The sequence below is a fragment of the Hypomesus transpacificus genome, chromosome 17, assembly GCF_021917145.1.
Source record: "Hypomesus transpacificus isolate Combined female chromosome 17, fHypTra1, whole genome shotgun sequence".
NCBI classification, from domain to species: Eukaryota; Metazoa; Chordata; class Actinopteri; order Osmeriformes; family Osmeridae; genus Hypomesus; species Hypomesus transpacificus.
The window spans coordinates 6459802-6484603 of NC_061076.1; the positions used below are offsets into that span (position 1 = coordinate 6459802).

Genomic DNA, 24802 nt, shown 5'->3' on the forward strand with positions numbered 1-24802 from the left:
CTAATTAAACTAGATATTCTCTCCAAATATTTTGATCTTAGTCTTATAAGTTTTACTAAAACGGAAGCAAAGCTACCTCACTGGATGGTCTGAGCTGTGCCACTACGTTGGATGCGACTAATAGATCAAGATGAGTTTTGCATGGCCAACTATCTTAGTCACTTTTTAAATGGGATAAATGAGTATCAAAAACTCTCGACACCATATGGTTTCGACACCTTCGACACCGTCTTTCCTTACGAAATTTCCAAAACGTCAGTATTTTACCCATCCAAGACTATCTTGAACATGTTCTCCCTCCCTTCCCGTCCATCCCCTCCCTCCCCGCTTTACGCACAATGAATTCTGAGAGCCCACTTGGCTGGTGGTGAAAAAGCAGCAGGCAATAGGTAGCCAAATTGAGTGCGTGACCATGATGATAGTTTGCTTTTAATCGCGTTCTGGGATTGGAAACGGGGTTGCCGGATCACACTTTGTTGTTTTACCAAAAACCATAGTGATTTTTTTGGTTTTCATGCTGCCTACAGAGATTTCGGGGGGAGTGTGTTTCACCTCAAGGTATGTGCCCACCGCAAAGCACCGACAGGTTGCCGGAACCGTGCAAGTCTGACACTATCACTAAAGAAAATGTGTTCATGCTTGTCACTTCACACAGATATTGTTTATTCTTCGTGTGCCTAAAGAATGCTTCAGGTACTGTTCGTCATCATGCCTATTTATACGTTTTTATATTTAAAGTGAGGCTGATCTTAAATCCTATAGCTTATAGCCGACGTGTTATTGTTAGACAAGATCCTTTTCATAACGATATGGGTGCTCATCAGTATAGGGTAATGTGGCTTTATTGCTGAAAATTTGAAATCAACCCCTAATAAGTGAGCTTGAGAGTTGCATTAGTCTCGTCTTTCTCTACGTTTGCCCAAAAGTATAAATTGTGATATGAATTGTAATTTCAGAAGAGAGGAAATCTCGATATCCTCAGCTTCACTAGTCTTTTACGGCAATTATGACTATTTATATGCCAACCCATCTAACATAAGTCATTCACCTTTTCCTCAACTCATATATCCCTCAAATATTCACTTTTTAATGATAATAAGCATTATAACGGAGGCGCATAAACAAGATCTCTGACTCATTCCGGTGGACATGGGCTGTTTTTCTGAATTTGAAACTAAAATACCCTACACAGCCCATGCAGCTGAATGGCCCTTTAATTTCTGATTCTGTTTAGCAGATTATGTGAATTTGTTTTAAATGTACTTGTAAATGTCGGATTTTTGATAGCCTTTTTAACTGAATAATGATCTTAGACGTGCGATTTGCCTATATTGACTCTATCTTATAGTTAAAAATTATATCACGGTCGTCTAATTCTACTCTGAATAAAATACATGTTTTCTTTAAGGCTTCTTTATTATAGGCATGCATTGATTTCAAGGATAAACAATTAACACAAATAATAACTGATGTGGAATAATAACTTGTGTACAATATTTGCTCGTCTTTCCAACAATTGCATTTTTTAATATGATGATTTACTTTTCGATTTCGATTTTTAATCTGATGGATAGCAATTATGGAAAGAATTATATAAAAAGTATCTTATTATAGAAAATAATACATGAATAGGTGTGTTTGAAAAAGAATGGGCCTCGGATAGAAAAAAAGAGTAGGCTACATACTTATGCTATATCCAAACAAAAATGTCATCATGATGATTTTGAATGCCGAATAAAATGTGTTTATACAAAACTTGGGTATATAATTATACAATATAATTATAGTTAAAATTAACTAATAGGACTCACACACCAAACCATGAATCTCGAGCAAAACGGATCGTTATTGTCAAAATGAACGCTGTTATTTTAATGAATGTTGTCATAGTTGTAGTATTACAACTATGCCTGTTATCATTTTGTTTTATTATTATTTATTATATTATAATTAATAATAATAATAATATTATTATCACACCCTTTTTGCTATACTGTTGATTGGCCTATAGAATCATAATTTAACGCCATTTAACACCGAATTGTTTATTGAATACCACAATACCCTATTGTATTGAATAAACTGGACATGGATTTTGCATTGTGAATAAACATTGAAAGAAGTTCTACAGAATATTTTGTTGGTTGAATTCACACTAAAAGTTTGCGCGCTTGTGTGCCAGCGGGTTATCATGGACTTAATCCCAACACTTAGTTCTTGGTCACGATCAAGAAGATCTGCAGTTGTGGCCTCACTGACTTTGCCGGGTATAATGTGGTGCAAGTAAATAAACTACAGAGGGCCACTAGATTACTTTCCGACAATTGACTGCTTTCAATTTGCGTTAGATTTCGCCTGGGTAGCCTACTGCGCCAAGTCAACCTTTGTGGATCTGTTTGCTGGGAATCCTGACAGGAGTCTTGATATTTAGCTAATTTTATGTTATACATTTAGAAGGGTAGTATGACCTTTGACTTTAACCCTTTGTTTTTTTTCAGCGATCACACCGAAGGAAGTACAGACGGGATGAAAACTGAAGAGACCAAATCTTGTCTTCAGTCGCCTCTGTCCTCGACGCCGTTCGGTGATGCTGGCTACATTGAGTTTGCAATTGCATTTATAGGCTGAACGACTTCATAACTTTTTTTGTTGCAATTTATAACATCACATATCCTATATGTAGGCTATAGTGTTTCTAATATTGAATCACATTACGTACTGAATGAGTTAACCCATAACCCAAAAAATTATCATGGTCACATGTCTTCTGATAATTCACAGTTTTTAAACAAAGCATTGCTTTTTATTTACTGTTCCGATTCACTTATACTCCGTTCTTGTCATGCACTTATTTTGTGTCTTATCATCCTATGTCTCTGTCAACATACAGGTTCTGAACTTAAAGGAGGAGAGGTGTGTGCCGGTTGCGAGTCGCCTATCGCTGACCGTTTTTTGTTACGCGTGAATGAACGCTCCTGGCACGAGACCTGCGTCAAGTGTGCCGTTTGTCTCTGCGCGCTTAGTGGGACCTGTTACAGCAGAGACCGCCTGCTTTACTGCAAGCACGACTATGAAAAGTAAGGAAACCTATCTGAAAAAAATGTTGAACAAAAGTATTTCAATTTCCAGATAGGTAACATTTAAGGTCTGAATAACAGAACGTTTGGACGCTGTGTGTTTGTGGGTGTGCCAAGCATGCAGGTGTGTGTGTGTCTGTGTGTGTGTGTGTTTGGTGTGTGTGTGTGTGTGCACCATAGACACAACATGTTTGTGTGTGTGTATGTGTATTGGTCATACTGTGGGTCAGTGTGGCGCAATCTCCTGGGGTGGACGGCTGAAGGACAATCCTGTAGCTCGTTATCATTGTTGTGAAATGTGTCAGACGGAATCCAGCAGCCCAGACTCTCCCACTGTACCCGACATCTGGAGGAGAGAAGAAGAGACAGGCAGGAGTGAGAAGGGACTGAAAGAGGGAGAGAGGGAGAGAGAGCAAAGGCTAGACGAGAGCCAAGTGATACGAATAAACAGTGAAAGACGGGGAAAATAATCTTGTCGTTTGTGTCCAAGCTATGTGTTTTTAACACCCCGTGAAATTCTTAGATACAGAATATACAAGGAACTGGTATTCTTAATGTACCAATTTCCCCCTTCAAAGAGCACAATGGATGTTTGGAGGTTTTTTTTTGCAATACTAATTTGTACTGAAGACCTCCATAGTGCTGAACCATTTGAAGGGTGGACATGATCTATCAGGTGTATATTATATATAAAGTTTATAGTTTGTGATCCTGTCATTCTTATTTGACGGCCTGTGGGTTGTGTGTTGTGTGCAGCAGTGCTGCGGCCCCTATATGTTAATTACTAAGTGAGGGGCCATATTGCGTCTGTGCAAGACTTGGCACACGCCAACGCTTCTGACCTTCAGGAGATCAGCAACAATGTCTCCCTGTGTTCCCTGCAGTCTGTCCATCAGCGCCCAGCACCACACACACACCCTGCCCCTTAGCCTACAGCAGGTGTGTGTACTGTACCAGGTACGGGAAGCATGCCCAAGAATTTGAAATGTGTCTGCATAAGAATTTGAAATGTTAGTGTCATTCTTGAAATTTGAGGGGATGTTTATTTTTGGTTGCCCTTCACCATATACTACCATGTGAAATAATGAAGCTAATATTGAAATTCTCCAACCAGGCTGAAACAGTAATTCAACACTGTCTCAACACAGATTCATCTGTAATCACGTTCCTTTTAAGACAAAACCTTGATACCTTCTAACATGAGAATCTGTTTGAAATACAGTGTGTTAGAAGTGTGGTGTGTGCTCTCCTGTGTAGCTGTCACTTACAGCATGACTTATGCAGTTCCTGCTACGACCGCACTTTGAAATGCATGGAATGACTTGATATGAGTTCTACTTTATGTATAACAGCTCATTGCCGCTCGCAAATAGTATCTCGGTCTTAACCTTGTTTTCAAATATTTCCACATTGACTGTGCTGGAAGGCAGACAGACAGGCAGACAGACAGACAGACAGACAGACAGACAGACAGACAGACAGACAGGCAGACAGACAGACCACCTCCCACGGGCACACACCTCTCTAATGCACACACACATAGACAAGCTTCATCTCCCACCTCACCTTAAAGAGGAGCCTCATATACGCTTCAGAGCAGAGAGGCCCCCGTGCCCCAGGCTGGAGGTCTGGAGCCCAGGCAGGATCAGTGTGGACTGTTAGCTGGGAGGCCCCTGGCAGACTCCTCTCCAGATCCCCCTACCGTCTTGGTCTCCTGCCCTGGGAGAGCTGGGCATCTGGGGTGTATAGTTACTAAACCCTGAGTTTAATACATCACTCTGTGGGGGGGGGGGGGGGGCTAGATCCACCAACCCACTGTGTTAGACATGGGAGACAGCTCCGCCGAGGAAGCTGCTGTCTCTCACACAGGCACACCGGTGTCATTCTCCCAGCTTACACGTGTTTATGTGTGTTCCGGGTCCCGTTTTTTTCTCCCTCCTGCATGGTGGAACTGAGGACGAGGATCCTATCTTCACACCCCTCCCCCCGCCCCAATTTATTTTGCTCCTTTTCTCTCATTCCTTCCTTCTTTCGCCCTCTCTCCAGTACCTCGTTTATCACTGTCTGCTTTGTAATAATATTTCTCTATTCCAAACCTCATTTCCTTCTTGTTGAGATTGATAGCAGTGATGACACCAATCAGTTTATCTCCCCGTTTATCCCTCGTTTTCTCTTAATCGTCTCCCTGCTCAGAGCCTCTTTGTGCCTCGGTATGGGATGAGAGGGAGGAAGGGAGGGGGGTTGATTGTATGCTGTGCTAATTACCCAGCATTCTCGGCCCCTCAAGTGAAAAAAAGGCTAGCACAGGCTAGAGAACTGTTACTTGTGCCTCGTGTCTTGTTTTGAAGTGACACGTGATGGGTTAAACCAAAGACATGATTTAAACCATGACTTTAAGTCACAACATTAATAATGAATGTGTGCTGTATAGATTGCACCCCCTTCAGTACTTTATTTGAAGCGGACGTTAACCTTCAAATTCTGTTTCTACATTCATCAGCATCAAGTTGATCAGTGTGAGTTCCCCTTATGTGAATATTTTTTCTGCAACACTGCAGCAGATATTAGTTGCATTTTATGATGTTACTCTCCATGTATACAAAGCTGTACGATATAGTTTAATGACTAATCTTTGAAATTCATGCATACTGTATTGACTGAATGTCATTCCAGTAGATGTGTTTAAGTTAAAACCCTTCTTGAGAAACTTTTAACGTAGATAGAGGCACTACACAAGTCCCTTTTGTAGCCTTTCTTATTATGTTTTGTATCAAGAGGAACAAGTAAAGGAATGCCAAAGACCAATCATTTATCAGTCAATTGTTTCTTTTTAGTGGGAGACCTGCTAAGGGAGGAGTACGGCAGATCTTGACATGTAAAACATCCAGGATGGCAACACTTTAATTTAAACTGAATTCATTCCTCCCATAGTCTCGGCCCCAAATCTCTACATAGTCCATCCTTTACTGTGAAAGGCTTTACATTCACTGTAAACGGATCTTAATGCTAACTTTTACGAGCTAAGCTCCGCCCCTAATTAACTTTCGAAGCACCTGTGGACACACAACAGATTACTGAGATACACACCAGGTCACTGACAGTTCAGCGGGAACACTACTTAACACTAAGGGCAGTACTTGCCTCAAGTGAGTTGTTGACGAATCTTTTTGAACAACCCTGAAGTCAAATTCAGATAATGTAGTCACTGCAGGGGAGGCTGAGGGAGTGCTGAGGTCTATTTTGGATCTGCTGGTTTTGACAGCTCAGATATAAACGTTGCTGCCCAAGGTCCATGGGGACTCTTCTTAGGCGGTCACTGCCTAGGCTACGGTCCAGGCTACACTCAAGACTGCATGCCCATGCTGAGAAGCAAGAAATGCTTGAATTTAAACTTTTTCATAAGGTCTATTCTTGCTTTGTAGTCAGTCTGTTCTCACCACAGTAGGGCATTCCCCCTCATGAACGAGGTCAACAGGTGAGGGAGGGAGTTGTGGGAGAAAAGTGGAGACTAGAAGGGATCAAGATGGTTGTATATTTCTTCTCTTCTAATACTATACTATATTCACTAGTGGTGAATCAAGCATACTTGCTCTCATCTGTACCAGCTCACTGGTTAATGATTTGTTTATGTATACTTCTTGCGTACCTTGTGAATAGTGACCTGTGTATACCTCGCTTCAAACACACTGCTGTCTGTAATTTGTGTATAACTCTTTTGAAACACTGCTCTAATGCCACATATATATCTACTGTATCTACGTATCGAGTAAAATGTAGAAAAACTCCAATTAAACCTTAACGAACCGGGAAAAAAAAGGAAAGAGTCCACTTTAAGGAGGGGACGCGGAGAGAACGTATGCAGAGGAGGGAATGGAGTGAACAATGGGATAAAAATGTGAAGTTACGAGGGAGGTGGAATCAGGGAGAAGTAGGTAGAGTGAGGTGTCACCCCCTGTAATATTGCCACTGTTTTTGCATAATGTGCGATGAGGCCCCGTCATCTTACCTCCCCCACAACAATTTCATTACAGACAGCTAATAAATGTTTCATGGCAGAACAAGCTGCTCGCCTTGGCTTTATTAAATCTGAGATAATAAAAGAAGAGCGACAAAAAAGAGAAAGGGGGGGAGGACCAGAGAGAGAGAGAGAGATGGAGAGAACGCCATAGACATTCTCAAATAGGGCGGCTGTATCTCCTGTTTCTGGGGCAACGGGTCCCCCTATCCCCCGCCTCCCCCTCCCCACTGCTTCCCGCTCCGCCAGAGAGAGACAGGAAATGAGAAACGGGCAGACAGGATATTGCGTTCTGGTGGCCTGGGGATTAACTGTTTTATCTAAACTAACACACACACACACACATACGCTCATCAATATCTTCACACACACATCTGCACATTCCTTTCACACTCTTGCAGGCATCAGGCATAGACATACACACACATATGATATATATATAAACGCCAATTCTCATGCTCTCATGCCGGTATATTACATTGATTATGTAACGTCATATCTCACTGTCAATGCAGAGTTGAGTCTCTTTCTCTGTCATGCTTCTACAGAGAGCATCAATACATTTTATGACAATGCTCAGTATTACTGTAACACTTTTCCAGTGTGTACCAGTGTGTAACAAAATAACTGTGAGAACAGTCAAGGGTCCATGGGGACAAGCCTGTTACACTGTTATATCGGCTACTATTGTACTATTGTATATGTAATAGGCCCAAACTGTGTATATTAAGACATGCTAAGAATACTTATTACTTCACTACTTAGTAAAACCAACAGTAAAAACAGTAAAACCAACAAGAGTGATCCACTCATTTACATTGATTTATTTAGGGAAAACAGCAGGACTCATAGCAGTATTATATTTGTTGTTAAGCGTATACTGTATGTATATGGGTGTGCCATTCTTTTTCTGATCTGTACAATATCAGTTATCTATATGTTTGTGTGTGTGTTTAGGTTTAGGTGTGTGCACCCTTGTGTGTAAGTGTGTGTGTTGGGCGGGTGGGCGGACGGGTGGGGGTGCCTGCATACGTGTATTCGGTGGTGGCAGGGGTAGTGGGTATCGTGGGGAATGCTGGGAGATTTTAATAACACAGAAGCAGTGCAGGGAGATTTAATAAAAGGAGATGATGTGATTACTGAACCCTGGCTCTGAGCCATTTTGCTTCACAGAGCAATATCCGCTCACACACACACACACACACGCACACACATACACTCACATGCACGCACACACATGCACACCCCAGAATGATACTAAAACTAACACGACTTAAAAGTATGATTTGTTGCCTATCGTTTGTTTGACTATATTGATTTGATTCGATTTGACACAATTTACTGATAGATCAAATACTGTATATTGTATTCCCAAAGACATAGCCATTGAGTCATTTTATTTTGCCCCCAGACCAAACCTTTAATTGTGGCTTAATATTCTGTATAGGCATGCAAACATGTCATCTCATCTCATCTCGTCTCAGGTGTGTGATCAGAGGACAATATACAAGCTATTGTATCTCAGTTCTTGGTGTGTTTGCTAAAAGAAGGCTTGGACAGAGCAAGCCACGGGATTGAGTGCCACATGCACACAATACAGGCTCTGTTATCCTCTCAGTATGCCTAGGCTCTGGATAGAAACATCAAGAAGCCTTGTCTCACCTTTACTCTCTCAATACTTCTCCCTTTTCAATCGCATGATCCATGTCTGTGGCTTTGCCCATACCCTCATTCGCCCTTCCTTAAAAACAATAGGATGTGTTCCAACAAAGTTATGTCAGTTGAAGTTCTTCCAAACCTCCATGGTCTGTGAAAGACATTTGGACAGTGGTTTACGGCAGACACGAGAATATCCCGACAATTTGAGCTTGAATCATATATTTTTAGGCAGCTTTAAAGCTTTCAAGTCCCAAAAACCAATCCACTTTGTTTATTGTGAATGGTGTTAATATGAGCCGTGTACCCCAGAGAAAGGCCAGTGTGAGTTACACTATTTGAGGGATTAGTATGATCTACTTAGTGACCCCCTGGGTCTGTTGCTCCAAGTTGCTTTCATTTTCCATGTTGAGTAGATTCTTACTGTACTGTACTGAGTAGTGCATGGATACAACAACAATCCAGAACCAGAATTTACAGAGTACATTCTATTCTGTTCCTCGTTTACCGTGTTTCACTTTTATTTGGAGCATTGTAGTTTGTGAATGTTGTGTGTATCGCGAGAACTGAGTGATTCTGGCTGTGGCCTGGAATAGCATTGAAAAAGTTGTGTGTGTTGAAACTCGTTTTCTGTGATCAAATGTATTGTTTGAACGAAGAAACATAACTGTGGGCTGCCTACATACACGTTTGTATGATTCAATGGTAGTCTCGTTTTAAAACTCGGATCTGCTGTGATTTTATTGTGTCTTCCAAAGTGTTTGTGCGTGTGGCCATGATTTGGGGAGTTTGGGGAGCGTTTGGCAGATGGATTGAGGTAGATTAGCCATGGCAGCTGTGTTTGGGACGAGATCACAGATTAGGGCCTCTAATGTGTGGACCTGGCTCCCTCTCTGGCCCTCCAGATTTGGGTAGCAACACCTTCCTCTCACCCGGTCAGGGAGCCACGACACTTCGAACCCTCCCTCCTTCCCTCTGGTGCCATCTTGACTTTCTCTGTCCCTCTGATTTGCTTTTCACATTCTGTCTTCGCGAAGACCGTTCCTTCATCTGCATAGTTCTAGGATCTGTCGTCTCACTGGTGTACCGTCTGGCGTCTCCCTGACGTCAATATTTCCTGCAGGTATACACGCTACATAGCAAGGGTACCTGGGTTACCTGTCAATACATGTATTGGTACATGGATCAGGGAATGTGTGTGTTTGTGTGTGTGTGTGTCTGTGAGTGTGTGTGTGTTTGTGTTTTAATGTGCAAAAGAGCGAAGAAAGAGATTAACCCCATGCTATCCCCAATCCCTGGTTATGAGTTTACAGCGTCTGTCTGGGCATCGCACTGTTTAAACAACAATCTAATTAATCCTGTCTTTATTAGTTTCGGTGAACTGGGAGGGAGGGTGGGAGGGTGTAAAAGAGAACTGGGAATGCTGGCAAGAAAAAAAAGAAAGGTGGGGGTGGAGATGGAGGTGGGGGGGGGGGGGGAGAGAAAACAGGGATTTGAGAGAAATCTCAAAGCCAGTGTTTTTCAAGCTTCACACTGAATGGAAATGTCAGTGAGAAGAAATGAGATGCGTAATTTAGGGGCCTCATCACACACACTGAAGGTAGAGGACAATAGAGAAAGTGCCCAGAAAGGAAACCCATAGACGGAAAGAAAGACCTTAAAAACTGTCTACAATTTGTACACAAATTGAACAAAACCCCTGACTGGACTGTACATGAATTGGGCCTCAAATGATTAAACGCACATGAGGATTTTGTGAAAGTCAATTGAAATCCATCACTGCAACGCCAGCTTCTTTATCATTAGTTGACTACTGCCACCCAGTGTCAATGATGAAGAATTTCATTCAGGCATCGAAGGCTACTGTAATGTCAATGTAATGCCAATAGATGTCAACCTTGTTTGATGATGTGATCGTTAATGGCGGAAAATCCCGGAAGCAGGAAAACGGAGGCGCTAAAAAGCTGACAAATGAATTGAAAGGTTATTCAACCCCTCCTCTTGGCGTAGAGCACTCCTTCAATGTATTCATCCACAGTTTGATCCTTCAGGTCGTTCATCCAACCATCGTATGCATCGTCCATGTGTTCTGGCCTCTCATACCCATTGGCCTGTCTTCCTGTGTGTCTCCAGGCTGTTTGTGAGGAAGTGCAGCGCCTGCCTGCAGGTGATCGGTCGCTCGGAGCTGATCATGCGCGTGCTGGGCCAGGTGTACCACCTGGGCTGCTTCAGCTGCTGTGAGTGCGAGCGCAGGCTCCAGCGCGGGGACGAGTTTGTGCTGAAGGAGGGTCAGCTGCTCTGTCGAGGGGACTACGAGAAAGAGCGCGAGATGCTGGCGGCCATCAGTCCCACCCCCACTGATTCGGGTAAAGGAAAGGTCACTCGGAGGATGCTTTTAAAACGCAATGGTGTTGTGGTCCCTATTCTGCAGTGGCAGGAGGACTTGTTGTAGATGATAGCCCCCTGTTAATGGAGTATGTTTTGTTTCCTCTCAGTGAAGAGTGAGGATGAGGACGGTGGAGGTGGTTCCGCCGGAGGAAAGGGGGGAGATGACGGGAAGGAACACAAACGCTCAAAGCGGCCACGTACAATCCTCACCACACAGCAACGAAGGGCCTTCAAGGCCTCCTTTGAGGTGTCCTCCAAACCTTGCCGAAAGGTCAGTATACAATATTTATTTCTCTCTTTCTCTCTTTTTCTCTTTCTCTCTCTCTCTCTCTCTCTCTCTCTCTCTCTCTCTCTCTCTCCTCCATACAGCCAGTAAATACTGTGTTTCTCCACATCGTAGGTTAGAGAGACTCTGGCAGCAGAGACCGGATTGACAGTGCGGGTCGTTCAAGTGTGGTTCCAAAACCAGAGAGCAAAGGTGAGGCCCATTCGTCTACCTATAGGACAGGCACACACGCACCTACGCATTATGAACCTGACGGAGTGAGCTTGTGTTTCAGATGAAGAAGATAGCTCGCAGGCAGCAGCAACAGCAGCAGCAGCAGGAGCAGGAGCAGCTGGGCGGGACCAGGCGAGGGCCGAGCAGAGGAGGCCGGCAGAGCAATGATGACAGTGAGGGTAAGAAACAGAGAGCGAGAGAGAGATGGGAGAGATGGGAGAGAGATGGATGGAAGAGAGACAGAGAGAGAGGGGAGGGAGGGAGAGAAATATGAGAGAGAGAGATGGGAGATAGAGGAGAGAGAGAGAAAGAAAGAGAGACATGGGAGAGAAAGAGTCAGAGAGAAAAAAAGAGTGAGGGGCGGAGAGAGAGATAGAGAGAGATAGAGAGAAAGAGACAGAGAGAGACAGAGAGAGACAGAGAGAGAGAGAGAGAGAGAGAGAGAGAGAGAGAGAGAGAGAGAGAGAGAGAGAGAGAGAGAGAGAGAGAAAGAGAGAGAGAGACAGAGACAGAGACAGAGACAGAGACAGAGACAGAGACAGAGAGAAAGAAAGATGGAAGGATAAAAGAACGCTCTTCCCTGTCCAGATGGATCTAGTAGTCATGGATTGGACGGCCTGCTGGGGTACCCCTCTCTGCCACGTCAGCAGCTGCTCGCCCTGGATCCCAACATCTATGGAGGAGAGCCGTTTCGCCACGGCCTCACTCCGCCTCAAATGCCCAATGAGCAGCTGCACTCCTACGGTAAGCAAACCGGCCGTTGAGGACATGGCCTCGAAGGAAGGATACGAGATGAAGAGGCTTTTCGTGTCACATCCTTCTGTTACTATGACCTCTATTATGTCATTTCCCACTTTCACATGCTCAGACTCTCTCTCCCCTTTAGACTCAGAGACAGTGTTCCACGACCTGGACAGTGACGGAAGCCTTAGTCATCTCGGTGACTGTCTCATGGCAACTGCCGACGGCGGGCTTCTGACGGCGCGGGTGGGAAATCCCATCGACCGCCTCTACTCCATGCAGAACTCCTACTTCACCTCCTGACCCAGCTGAACTCTGACCCCAGCTCCACTCCAGCGACACCTCATCTCAGAGAAAGAGCAAATGGGACCCCACATGGAAGACCCCCGACAGTTCCACACAGTGCAGTGGCTGCTAAATAAACCCCAATTGTGACGTTGTTATTTGACATCCCTCATGCAGGAAAAATATAAAAATCCTGCCATTTTTCCATAGGAATCAATGCACATTTTGGAATCACATGCTGGGTGTGTGCTGACTGAACATTCACAGAAAGTATAGTCAGTCCAATCATTCAATTGTATTTATGATGCATCAGACATGCATCATAATCTTATACTCATAAGCTACTCATTAATTATTGTATGGTATCATGGTACAGGTTCTCCTGTAGGCAAAGGTTGCTTAAGGTCCTATTTTGAGATTGTTCAAGGTTGATACTAATGCTTTGATTAACGCTTCAGTCTCAATTGATCTTTTAGAGCTTTCTAGCGAGACCAACTTTATATGAGTGGCATACCGGGGTAAAGTCAGCCAAGGGATGTGAGAATGTAAATACCAGAGAGGTTACAACAGGTCTGAGAGTGAGAGCCCCCCCCCCTCCCCTCACCCCCCCCTGCCCCCCCATCGCTGTGCATGAGACCTGGGATGGAGATGGATCTAGGAGGTTGTGTTACAGGGTGAACCTGGAACAGTGGAACAGAGAGCCATCTGTATAGCTGGATAATAGGGACTTAGTTATTGTACTGTATTTGAAGGACAGAAGGGTTGTTGTATAATTTTCTCTCAGGTTAGAGTGTATGTTTATGTTACCTGAGCTCTGACTCAGGGGTTGTGAGTGAAATAGGACCACAACGCATAATGTTTCGACCAATGTTCCTCAAGAAAATGTGTTATGATCATGCATTTTGATTTGTTCAAATTTCTCTGCCAATCATGAACTGATCATTTAGAGTATATGAATCAAGTTCATATGTGCCATGTAACAGGGTCCTTTTGAGAGCTGTATGGAAACAGGGTTGTGTAAAAGAAAGTATCAATTGCTTTTCTGTTCTTTTTTTATACTGTGAAGTATTCATTAAGTTAGCTGTTCAATACTAATAGGGTCCTACAAAATATACCAATATGATGTTATAATGTAAAAACTGTGTTAAAAAAAATTAATACTGCATTAGCCTATTATAGTCACTGTAATAATTATTTCTCTCTTAACACTTAAAATGTAATTGTTAACATGTTGTTAGATATTTTGTACCTGCTCCTTTGATGTTAAATTATTTTAGTTGTTGCATGACATATTCTGCAGTGTGTATGTGTGTCTAATTCTAAAGTACAATGTTTAGACTCATCGTAGACATAAAGCACTGATGACCTTTTCTTAATCCAGTCGTCTAGGACATAACAGGCCATGGACATGGACAGCAACTGAGGTCCACTCCATTGTACTTTATTGGATTATGAACTACTAGAAGTATAATTTACAGACTAGAATTTCTGTGGATGTAAGTTTTTGTGTTGTATTTTCAGGTCTGCCTTTGAATAATGACTGAAAGCTATGGTCTGTAAAACTTATGTTCTGTTACTCTTAGTGTAAACAGTGATTGAGTGTGTTATCCTTATTCCTTTAATATAACCTGTATATTCACCTGGGAAACAACCCTTTCACAACATTATTCACCCTGACCTAAGCCTAGATGTGTGGTGATGCACGGCCTCCCTTCCTACAAGGTATGAACTGGGAAAGAATGCTTATGTTTTTAACAATCGTTACGCTTGATTACCCTCTCAGCCTTTAATAACTGAACCATAGAGGACTGTTCTGCTTAGTAGTCAAAGGGCTCGTAACTCAACGTCCTCCCTTTGCCTCTCTCTCCGTAATCAAACTGGTTCTAACGAATCAGACTAGGCAGCCCCCCCCCTCCTTTGCCTGCATTCTTCCCAGGCTCATTTTCCCCTCAGTCGGTGGATCGCCAAGAAAGATGTGTGGGAGAGATATGACACATTCCAGGGTTTAATTTTATACTAAGACTCAAAGCCGAGGAGAGGGGAGTGTGTAGCTGTGTGGGGTGTGTGTGTGTGTGTGTGACATTTACATTTACATTTAGTCATTTAGCAGACGCTCTTATCCAGAGCGACTTACAGTAAGTACAGGGACATTCCCCCCGAGGCAAGTAGGGTGAAGTGCCTTGCCCAAGAACACAACATCATGTGGCACGGCGGGGAATCGAACCGGCAACCTTCTGATTACTAGCCCGACTCCCTCACCGCTCAGCCATCTGACTCCCTGACTCTCTGACTGTGTGTGTGTGTGGGGGGGGGGGGTGTCGACAGGTCTAGCATTCAACAGATGGATGAGTAATAAGAGTAGTATTAGTATAATATGATATCATATTCTTCTCAATATTATTATTCAGAGTATTCAAATCAGTTGCAGTCAACCGAAAGAACAGGTCTGCCTGTTTCACCCTTTGAGGTGATGAGGATCTCGAGAAGCTTTTTTTCCCCCCACAGAAAGGAATCCAATCGATCCAAACGTCGAACGGTGAATGAGTTCCCTTTACAAATCAGCAGACATATACAAAAGGTCCCCTTTGACACAAGTTCATCCCCAGAGCATCTGTTGGTCATGGTCATGGTAGGGCAGCACAGAGACATCAGCTCTGGAGTGAGGGCTTCCTTCAGGATCCTACGACGTCTGAGGGACTGGATCCACTGCTGAGAGAGGGACCACAAAAAACAGTGTATCATAACTAGCTCTAGATCTCTGAGAGGATGATATTGGGTCCACTCTCGACTGATCTGTGAGCCCAGACAACTCACCAACCCCAGCCAGGTCTACTGTCTCGGCACAGCCAAGGAAGCGTGCTACATGAGTCGAGCAGGTGGTCGGCGTGGTCTGGTTGTCCCTGAGGCAGCGCTCAAAGTCTGTAAACTCCTTGGCACAATCGGACCTGATCTTCTGGATCACTGGGCTACATGAACATGCGAGAGAGAGAGAGAGAGAGAGAGAGAGAGAGAGAGAGAGAGAGAGAGAGAGAGAGAGCACGTGAGGAGGTTACTGACTAATCGTGTGAAGTCAAATCAACATACATGCAAAGCCCTTTTTACAAGCAATGTCACAGAGGGCGTCACAACTGCCCCTAAGCCAACCTATAGGTCTTGAAAACAGAGATGGTCTTACTGAGAGGATGTGCACTGTGCAACTTTCATTTTTAGGTCTTCACACTGATTCTGCCATGTTGATGGGTTGGAGGCCACACATGCCCCATATTCTTCCATCTCTTTATGGCAGAACCGAGTCGTGATATCCATTGCAGCCTGCCTGATGAAAGTCACAGGCAGATTCAGACACTCGTAACTACTTACCAGCCATGTAAAATCTTTATGAAATCTCCACCCGTTCAACCCCCTCTAGTGTCTTTGAAGGCTTTGTAAAGACAACGCAGTGATTGAAACAGAACAAGAACATGCATGCATTACATCGTGAATGAAGTCACAAAAAAATAACCTTACATGTTTACCACACAGATGATTGGAAATATTTCACGACATCAAGGTTACAGCAAAACAGTGTCAGTCACTACCGTACACACCTACCTTTTGTGTGATAGGACAGTCAATTGTGAGTTCTGCCATGTTTTGCTATTTCATTGGTTCAAATAGACTTTCAATCTCATGAGTGGGAGAGCATGGACTTCTTAAAGGGGACATTCTCCATAAAAATTGACACATTCTCAATAAAAAAATTGTAATTAAAATGTCCTTATTTTGCTCAATAAAGAAACTATTTCTAATACTAAATGTTGTATTTTATTTATTTTAATAGATTTTGATGTTCGAAATGGTATCGTAGAAATTATTGGCAGGAAGTAATCTGCCATTGCGTTGTCGTACGTGGTTGCGTACACGGAAGCAGCTGAATGTGAACGAAAAAGCGATTCAGAAAACTGGATCTGAACACCGGACTAGTAAAGGGACAGAAGGATCTATCTCATCATCACCAATAGCAATAGCAAAGGGGTGGTGGTGGATAGAGGGGGGTGAAGAAAGAGGAACGAACAATGAATGAGGCTACGAAACAGGGGAATGTGGCTTCAGATGGGATTCGGGGACCGGGGGAGTTGCAAATGGCCCCCTCTATTAACCATAGCCAGCATGACAACGGAGCTAGCGACGAGCTAGTAAGCTCAGTGACGCTTTACCGGCGCAGGCCCCGGGTATTACATGGGACGGTTCTCCCCTTTATGGGGTTGTTGTACCCGGGCTGGCTGTATGTCTGGCTGGGAGTGTATGGTGCCTCAGAGTATCCAGAGGCAGGCCTTCTGGCTCTCGCCGCCATCGGGATCGCGCACGTTCTGACAGCACTGTCCGGTTATTGGTCTGTGCACGCACACTGTTTGCTCACCTGCTCTAAGGTAAAGTGATGTATGTTGGTTAAGGATTTGACCAAAGGACACAAGTGTTTCATCATTATGTTAATGAATAGTATTTGGTTACTAATATTTGTATTGTATAATAATGTGTGCTATGGAAGGGCCAGCTTGGTGGTTTAGTTCTAGATTTGGGTCACTGTGGGCATTTGTAAACTTGAGGTCTTAATCCACCAGATTGTAGTGTGGGAATTGCTCACCTGTGAATTATTGCACACAGGAGCCAGATCCACACAAGGCTACTCTGGCAAAAGTGATTCCCACCCCCAACAACGGTTCAGCGGAGCTAGTGGCACTCCAGTGGGACAAGGTGTGGAAATGACTCCATCACCCTCGGTGCTGGAAGAATGTCTGAGAATGATCTGACCATCACCTGCAGTTTTTCTTCATCTGAATGCTGATCCTACTGTTTACCATTTCTGTAACATGATGGGAGTGAGTCTCTCCATTGTTATACTGTGTTTGCAGAATATGTGGTGATTCTAAACACAGTCTGGCCTTATTTCTTCCCCCTTGTTCCAGGATGATAATGGCGAGGAAATCCTGTCCTTTGAGTTCCAGAAGATCCGGTATACCTATGACAGGAAGGAAAAGAAATGCTTCCTTCCTGTGACGTTTCCTATCAGTCAGCCAATGGGCTTTTTCCAGTCCTGGCGTGGTTACCAGGAGGAGACGGACCTGCGGGCTGCAGAAAAACGCTACGGCACCAACCGTGCTGAGATGGTGGTGCCAGACTTCCTGGAGCTCTTCAAGGAGAGGGCCACTGCTCCCTTCTTTGTATTCCAGGTGTGTTAGTGGGGGGGGTCAGATGGCTGAGTGGTTAGGGAATCGGGCTACCACTCAGAAGGTTGCCGGTTCGATTCCCGGCCGTGACAAATAACGTTGCGTCCCTGGGCAAGGCACTTCACCCTACTTGCCTCGGGAATGTCCCTGTACTTCCTGTAAGTCGCTCTGGATAAGAGCGTCTGCTTAATGACTAAATGTAAATGTTAGTGTGTGTGCGCTTTGTAATGTTACTGAGGAAGAGATCGTTGTCTGAGATTTTTCAATAGTAAGTCACAGCTCAAATTTCTGTATTAGGTTGTGTAAGCAATGGCAATGGTTAAAATGCAGCACGTATGCTGGCCCAATACTCTTGGGAACATTTGAACTGATTCTGTTCTCATCCCAGGTGTTCTGTGTGGGACTGTGGTGTCTGGATGAGTACTGGTACTACAGTGTCTTCACACTCTTCATGCTGGTAGCGTTCGAAGCTTCTCTTGTCCAGCAACAAATGAGGAACATGTCTGAGATCCGCCGCATGGGAAACAAACCCTACATGATCCAGGTAACCACAAAGCTTCTTCATCAGTTCCCACCTCACAAACCACATTTAAACTTGATTTCAGTCTCCGAAGCCATTGCTAAGAAACAATGCTAATGTTCTCTCTCAGGTTTACCGAAACAGGAAGTGGAGGCCTGTGTCCAGTGATGAACTTGTCCCTGGGGACATTGTCTCAATAGGTAAGGTTCCCGTCTATCACCTCACAAAGTTCTGGGCTTGAGCCTCCGTTTGACAGGTTGGGCCTTTGCTTCTGGTCCTCCCTAGGACGCTCCCCACAGGATAACTTGGTACCATGTGATGTGCTGCTACTGAGGGGCCGCTGCATAGTGGACGAGGCCATGCTCACCGGAGAGTCTGTTCCCCAGATGAAGGTCAGGCCGAATCTAGAATGAGGATCCGAACACGGAACCGCCTGAGCGAATCCGAAACTCATTGAATGTACTGATTGCGTTCGTAGGAGCCTGTGGAGGACTTGGATGCAGGGAGGATCCTGGATTTGCAGGGAGATTCCCGTCTTCATATCATCTCCGGTGGGACCAAGGTTGTCCAACACAGCCCCCCTCTCAAAGCCAGTGCTGGATTAAAACGTAAGTGCATTCGGTGGATCAAATTGAAGGAACACAATACGTTTTGTGTATGGTACCAAGATAATGCTATGAATCGTCATGTCCTTACTCTGCAGCTGTGGACAATGGCTGTGTAGCCTACGTGTTGAGAACTGGGTTCTACACCTCTCAGGTAGGGAGGATCTGTTCTCACACCTCGTTCCTGCCGTTCGTTCACTTTTTCCAATCGAACGAAGAAAGCGTGGTCACTTTTTTTGTTTGTTGGACAGTTGGATATTTGAATAAGCCATGTCTGTCTACAGGGTAAACTGCTGAGGACCATCCTCTTCGGAGTGAAGAGAGTGACGGCCAATAATCTGGAGACCTTCATCTTCATTCTCTTCCTCCTGGTGTTTGCGATTGCTGCTGCTGGTTATGTCTGGGTAGAAGGTGAGATGCTCCGAAAATATATAGAATGAAGGTCAACCACCATGATAAATGTCATGTTGAATAGCCTGAGGTCTAAGACTTAAATCATGACATATGATTCATATGAATCATGACACTTGAATCATGACATATCTGCCTTTCTGTGTCTCTCTCCCTCAGGTACCAAGGACCCCAGCAGGAACAGATACAAGCTGTTCCTGGAGTGCACGCTCATCCTCACCTCCGTGGTCCCCCCTGAGCTCCCCATTGAACTCTCCCTCGCCGTCAACACCTCCCTCATCGCCCTGGCCAAGCTCTGTGAGTCAATATGTGTGTGCGTGCGCGCGTTTGGTGTTGTGCATTGGTCAAAACGTTTGACTCACCGACTCTGCTCCCTTCCATAGATGTGTTCTGCACAGAGCCCTTCCGGATACCGTTTGCAGGGAAGGTGGAGGTGTGCTGCTTCGACAAGACAGGAACTCTGACCAGTGACAGCCTTGTGGTCCGCGGAGTTGCAGGGCTAAAGTACGAGCTCCTCTTCACAGCCAAACATCTCATGTTTATAGTTCTGTGCAGCCAATGAGTTTGACAGTACTGCCTTGGCATCTGTGGAAGTGCCTCTGTCTTCTCTCAGCATTCTGTCTGTTACATTTACATTTAGTCATTTAGCAGACGCTCTTATCCAGAGCGACTTACAGTAAGTGCAGGGACATTCTCCCCGAGGCAAGCAGGGTGAAGTGCCTTGCCCAAGGACACAATGTCATTTGGCACGGCCGGGAATCGAATCAACAGCCTTCTGATTAACCACTCAGCCATTTGACCCCCCACTGTCTGTTCACAAACAGGGAGGGGAGAGAGGTGATGCCGGTGTCCGAGATCCCTGTGGACACCCATCGAGTGGTGGCCACGTGTCACTCCCTGGTTACCCTAGATGACGGACAGCTGGTTGGTGACCCGCTGGAGAAAGCCATGCTAACGGCCGCGGACTGGACCCTCACCAAAGGTAACACGCTCACCCTTGACCTGCAATTGCCTCTGCTCGGTGTTGTCTCTCTGACATCCTGTGACGTGGTGCCTGTGCACCTCTAACTGTGGCATTCTCTGTGGGCAGATGAGAAGGTGTTTGCTCGAGGTATCAAGACTCCGGGGCTGAAGATCCACCAGCGCTTCCACTTTGCCAGCGCTCTGAAGAGGATGTCCGTGCTGGCCTCGTTTGAGAAGCTGGGCTCCACAGAGCTCAGCTACATCTCCACTGTGAAGGGGGCGCCTGAGACACTGAAGGGAATGGTGCGTTCACTCGCGCAACACCTGACGCAATGTTTTCAACCCGACCAAACCGGGTGAACACACGTTATGTGCCATCGCCACTGTAATAACCGGGGTGTTTTTTCTAGTTCTCAAAGTTTCCGGCCAGCTATGACGAGGTGCACAGGGAGATGTCCCGGGAAGGGGCAAGAGTCCTGGCTTTGGGCTACAAAGAGCTGGGACACCTCAGCCACCAGCAGGTACCTGGCTATTGTGTTTCACTGTGCAGCTCAGTACGTCAATACCTCAGACTAGGGAGGGCTCTAAAGAGGCCCGGCTTGCTCCGAACCGAGGTGGCTCAACATTGACTTTTTTGGGTGGGCGTCCAGGTGCGTGAAATGAGCCGCGACGCGCTGGAATGTGACCTGCAGTTTGCCGGCTTCATGGTGGTCTCCTGTCCCCTGAAGACCGACAGCAAGGCAGTCATCAAAGAAATCCAGGAGGCGTCCCATCACGTGAGTAAACCGCCTAAAAACCCAGAACCGCTCCCACGACACAGACACACACAGGGTCAGATAAAAGATGCACCACATTCTATTTGTGTGTCACTTTGGATCGAAGCATCCGCTCAACGAATGAAGTGGAAACGCTCTCTCTGTCAGGTGGTAATGATTACAGGGGACAACCCCCTGACTGCGTGCCACGTGGCCAAAGAGCTTCATTTCATCCAGAAGGAACACACTCTGATACTGCAGACTGGACCCAACCAGGGTACGTCTTCCTCACCCCCGCAGTATGTATAATTGCAATCTTGTGTATTGTAATGCAGTGTCCGACTTAAGTGTTTCCGTTTTTCCAGGAGAGTGGCAGTGGGAGTCTATAGATGGGAGCGTGTGCGTACCACTGCCCCCTCCCTCTGTGCCCTCGTTCACCAATCAGTATGACCTCTGTGTGACCGGGGAGGGCCTGGCCAGATTGTCCAGTGACTTGCAGCTGCTCCACGCACTCTTGCCTCATGTGCAGGTGTTTGCACGGGTCAGCCCCAAACAGAAGGTCTGGTTTGGTTTTCTTCCGTTGACTTCGCGTCCTGAACAAACGGGAGTCGTTCTGTACTTGTTGTGTTTTGGTTGGCTGTTCGTACTCATTCATATTTCATTTGGATGTTTCAGGAGTTTGTGATCACTAGCCTGAAGGGTTTGGGCTACATTACGTTGATGTGTGGGGACGGGACCAATGATGTTGGAGCGCTCAAACACGCCCATATTGGTAAGACCAATGAGCATTTCGACTGTCTTACCTACCACACCGTATCTGGGCCGGATTCCTCAGTTTTATCAAGCAAGGTTGCAAATGGTTGTCTAGGACAAATAGGCCGTTATGGTTTTCAAATAGTCTGCTTTTAACTGTTCGCAAATCCTGTTTGAAATCTAGAGGTGATCGTGCCTTCCCAGCTGCGGCCCCACGCCACTGGAATAGTCTTCAGCTCCACATTAGATCCTCTGCCACTATTGATGTTTTTGAATCATATTTTAAGACCCACTTATGCTCCCTAGCCTATGATACAGTACAGTACAGTACAGCCTGTACAGCAATATTTTCCCTTATGTGTATGTGTTGTTGTTAAACACGAATTGTTTTTGAAATATGCTATAAAAATACATTTGACTTGACTAGGTATGGTTTGATGGTTGTTTTTCCGCAATTCCTCAGGTGTGGCTCTGTTGGCCAATGCCCCGGAACGCATGCCAGAGAGAAGGAAAAGAGGAAGAGACAAAGAGATAGCTGTTCCTGAGTCCAGACCCCCTGTCCCAAATTCAGGAATTAAGATGACCTCTCGGGCAGCCAGACAGAGGGTGATGGCCCAGAGAGAAGAGCAGCTAGCTGCACAGAAGGTGTGAAGTCGGATCAGACTTGAGGCTTTACGTGACCGATTATCTGCTGCCTGAAGTCTGTTGTATGGAACAGAGAATCAATAGATGACTCTAAAACCTTTGTGATTGACTTTGTTGCAGGAGAGAATCAGTCAAGTCTTAAGAGAGCTGGAGGAGGACCAGATACAAGTCGTGAAGCTGGGAGACGCCTCCATTGCCGCCCCGTTCACCTCCAAACTGTCTTCTATACAGTGCAGTGAGTAACAACGTCACACACACACAAACACACCACAGTAACGAGCGTGCCCTCGTCACTTCCTAATAAATGACCCGTCTCTCATCTCCTCTCCGTTCTCAGTCTGTCATGTGATAAAGCAGGGACGCTGCACGCTGGTGACGACCCTGCAGATGTTTAAGATCCTGGCCCTGAATGCCCTCGTCCTGGCCTACAGCCAGTCTGTGCTCTACCTAGAGGGGGTCAAGTTCAGCGACTTCCAGGCCACCTTGCAGGGCCTGCTGCTGGCTGGCTGCTTCCTTTTCATCTCTCGGTCCAAGGTGAGAGGGCACAATGTCAGGAAGCAGTGTGCCGTTTGCACTGTGACTGATAGACAGCCGGCCGCATACCTGTCCTAAATGCATCCACTCGGTCTCCGAATTGAAATGCGTGTAGTGCGTGATCCCGGCTGTGAAAGGACTGTGTTTGTTGATCATCGAGTTGTTTCTGCCCAGCCCCTGAAGACCCTGTCTAAAGAGCGACCCCTACCCAACATCTTCAATTTCTACACCGTGTTGACGGTGCTGCTCCAGTTTGCTGTTCATTTCTGCAGTCTGGTGTATCTGTACAAAGGGGCTCAGAGCCGAAGTCCTCCCAGGTACGCACATACATGCGCACACGCACACAGTAAGTGGTCTGGTTCCTGTCTGCTCTGTCTGCCCTGATCTCATCTCGTTCTCCTGGGGGGGTGGGCTTGGTGTTTTTTTTTGCAGGGAAGAAAGGTTTGCAGACCTGTATAAAGAGTTTGAGCCCAGTCTTATAAACAGCACGGTGTACATTATGTCTATGGCCATGCAGATGGCTACCTTTGCCATCAACTACAAGGTACTCGTCCTTTTTTTCTCTCCTATTAGTATCTATGTAGAACAGGGGTGTTCAATCCTGGTCCTCGAGAGCCCCTGTCCCGTATGTTTTAGACGTTTCCCTGCTCCTGCACACCTGATTCAAATGAACGGGTTGTTATCAAGCTCTGTGGAAGCCGGGTCATGACCGTTCATTTGAATCAGGTGTGCTGGAGCAGGGAAACATCTAAAACATGCGGGATAGGGGCTCTCAGGGACCAGGATTGAAAACCCCTGATGTAGAGGGACACCGCAGACGCATTCCACGAAATGACGAGCTGTGTGTTGTCTGATAGGGCCACCCTTTCATGGAGTCTCTGAGTGAGAACCGGCCCCTGCTGTGGAGTATCGCCCTCTCAGGGTTGGCCATTGTGGGGCTACTGATGGGATCGTCACCTGAATTCAACGAGCAGTTTGCACTTGTAGATATTCCGACCGAGGTGAGTGTGCACGCTTTACGACAAGGATCACTTTCTTAATGCTATTTATTTAGTCTAATTTAACTTATTTATTTATTTTTACTCATCCACCCTGTCTTCCTCCACCAACTCTGCAGTTCAAGCTGGTAATTGCCCAGGTGCTCGTGGTGGACTTTGTCGCTGCTCTGCTGGTTGATCGGATCCTGCAGTTTCTTCTGGGGAAGGGAACCCTAAGGCTGCCTTCCTGAACTGTGGCCATGCCAACAGCTGCCCCAAGCATCCAATTCCCTTGTCAACCAAACTGTAAAGGGAGAGAAGGAGACTTTTTGGGTGGAGAAAATGGCGGTTGTGATACGCACAACGACGGCTGAGGTGGACAGGCATGGCGCACAGTACTGCACACTCCTGAAAGAATAGCCCATCTCTCTTTCTCCTTTGACCTTCTATTCCCAACTCATTCTACGTATTTAAATTCTCTTTCTTTGTGACACACAATGCCCTTTTATTACCCCTATCTCCCTTTCCGCCTCCTTCTACAGATGGCCAAGAATTGCAGTATTGTGTGGAGTGGGTAACTGTGTGTCAACCAGTGTGAGATGCACAGACATGAAAAACAGGGGCGTTCTCCGAGAGAAATGCGAAGTGTTCGATTTTTTTTTTCCCCCTCTTGATTTTGTAAAAAGACAAATCTCTTACAGACTTATAAAATACTTAAAGTTACACGTCTCTCAGTTTTATTTTCCATTCACAAGCGTACACTTCTTAGTA

The 24802-nt window shown here is 45.4% G+C and overlaps 3 protein-coding genes across 3 annotated transcripts; 2 read left to right on the plus strand and 1 right to left on the minus strand.

The window, feature by feature from the left end:
• Positions 1 to 479: 479 nt before the first annotated feature.
• On the plus strand, positions 480 to 12762 carry lmx1al (LIM homeobox transcription factor 1, alpha-like). Its single transcript, XM_047038707.1, has 9 exons — positions 480 to 558; positions 2499 to 2584; positions 2891 to 3077; positions 10882 to 11114; positions 11244 to 11407; positions 11537 to 11614; positions 11697 to 11814; positions 12224 to 12379; positions 12522 to 12762. Exons 1-9 carry the CDS (start codon positions 515 to 517, stop codon positions 12677 to 12679), a joined length of 1224 nt encoding a protein of 407 aa, XP_046894663.1. The 5' UTR covers positions 480 to 514; the 3' UTR covers positions 12680 to 12762.
• Positions 12763 to 14967: 2205 nt separating this feature from the next.
• Positions 14968 to 16255, minus strand: LOC124479748 (coiled-coil-helix-coiled-coil-helix domain-containing protein 5). Its single transcript, XM_047038632.1, has 4 exons — positions 16169 to 16255; positions 15837 to 15977; positions 15476 to 15627; positions 14968 to 15370 (listed from the first exon to the last, which is right to left on the minus strand). Coding segments are annotated over exons 1-4 (324 nt in total). The 5' UTR covers positions 16171 to 16255; the 3' UTR covers positions 14968 to 15341.
• A 302-nt stretch (positions 16256 to 16557) lies between these two features.
• On the plus strand, positions 16558 to 24754 carry atp13a1 (ATPase 13A1). The gene is made up of 25 exons (XM_047038919.1): positions 16558 to 17070; positions 17306 to 17395; positions 17608 to 17871; positions 18257 to 18412; positions 18519 to 18588; positions 18674 to 18780; positions 18867 to 18996; positions 19092 to 19147; positions 19278 to 19404; positions 19564 to 19701; positions 19788 to 19908; positions 20229 to 20386; positions 20495 to 20670; positions 20778 to 20888; positions 21018 to 21143; positions 21291 to 21399; positions 21488 to 21681; positions 21798 to 21894; positions 22339 to 22520; positions 22641 to 22755; positions 22858 to 23054; positions 23229 to 23371; positions 23487 to 23598; positions 23912 to 24055; positions 24172 to 24754. The coding sequence occupies exons 1-25, from the start codon at positions 16717 to 16719 to the stop codon at positions 24280 to 24282; spliced, it is 3588 nt and encodes a 1195-aa protein (XP_046894875.1). The 5' UTR covers positions 16558 to 16716; the 3' UTR covers positions 24283 to 24754.
• Positions 24755 to 24802: the final 48 nt, after the last annotated feature.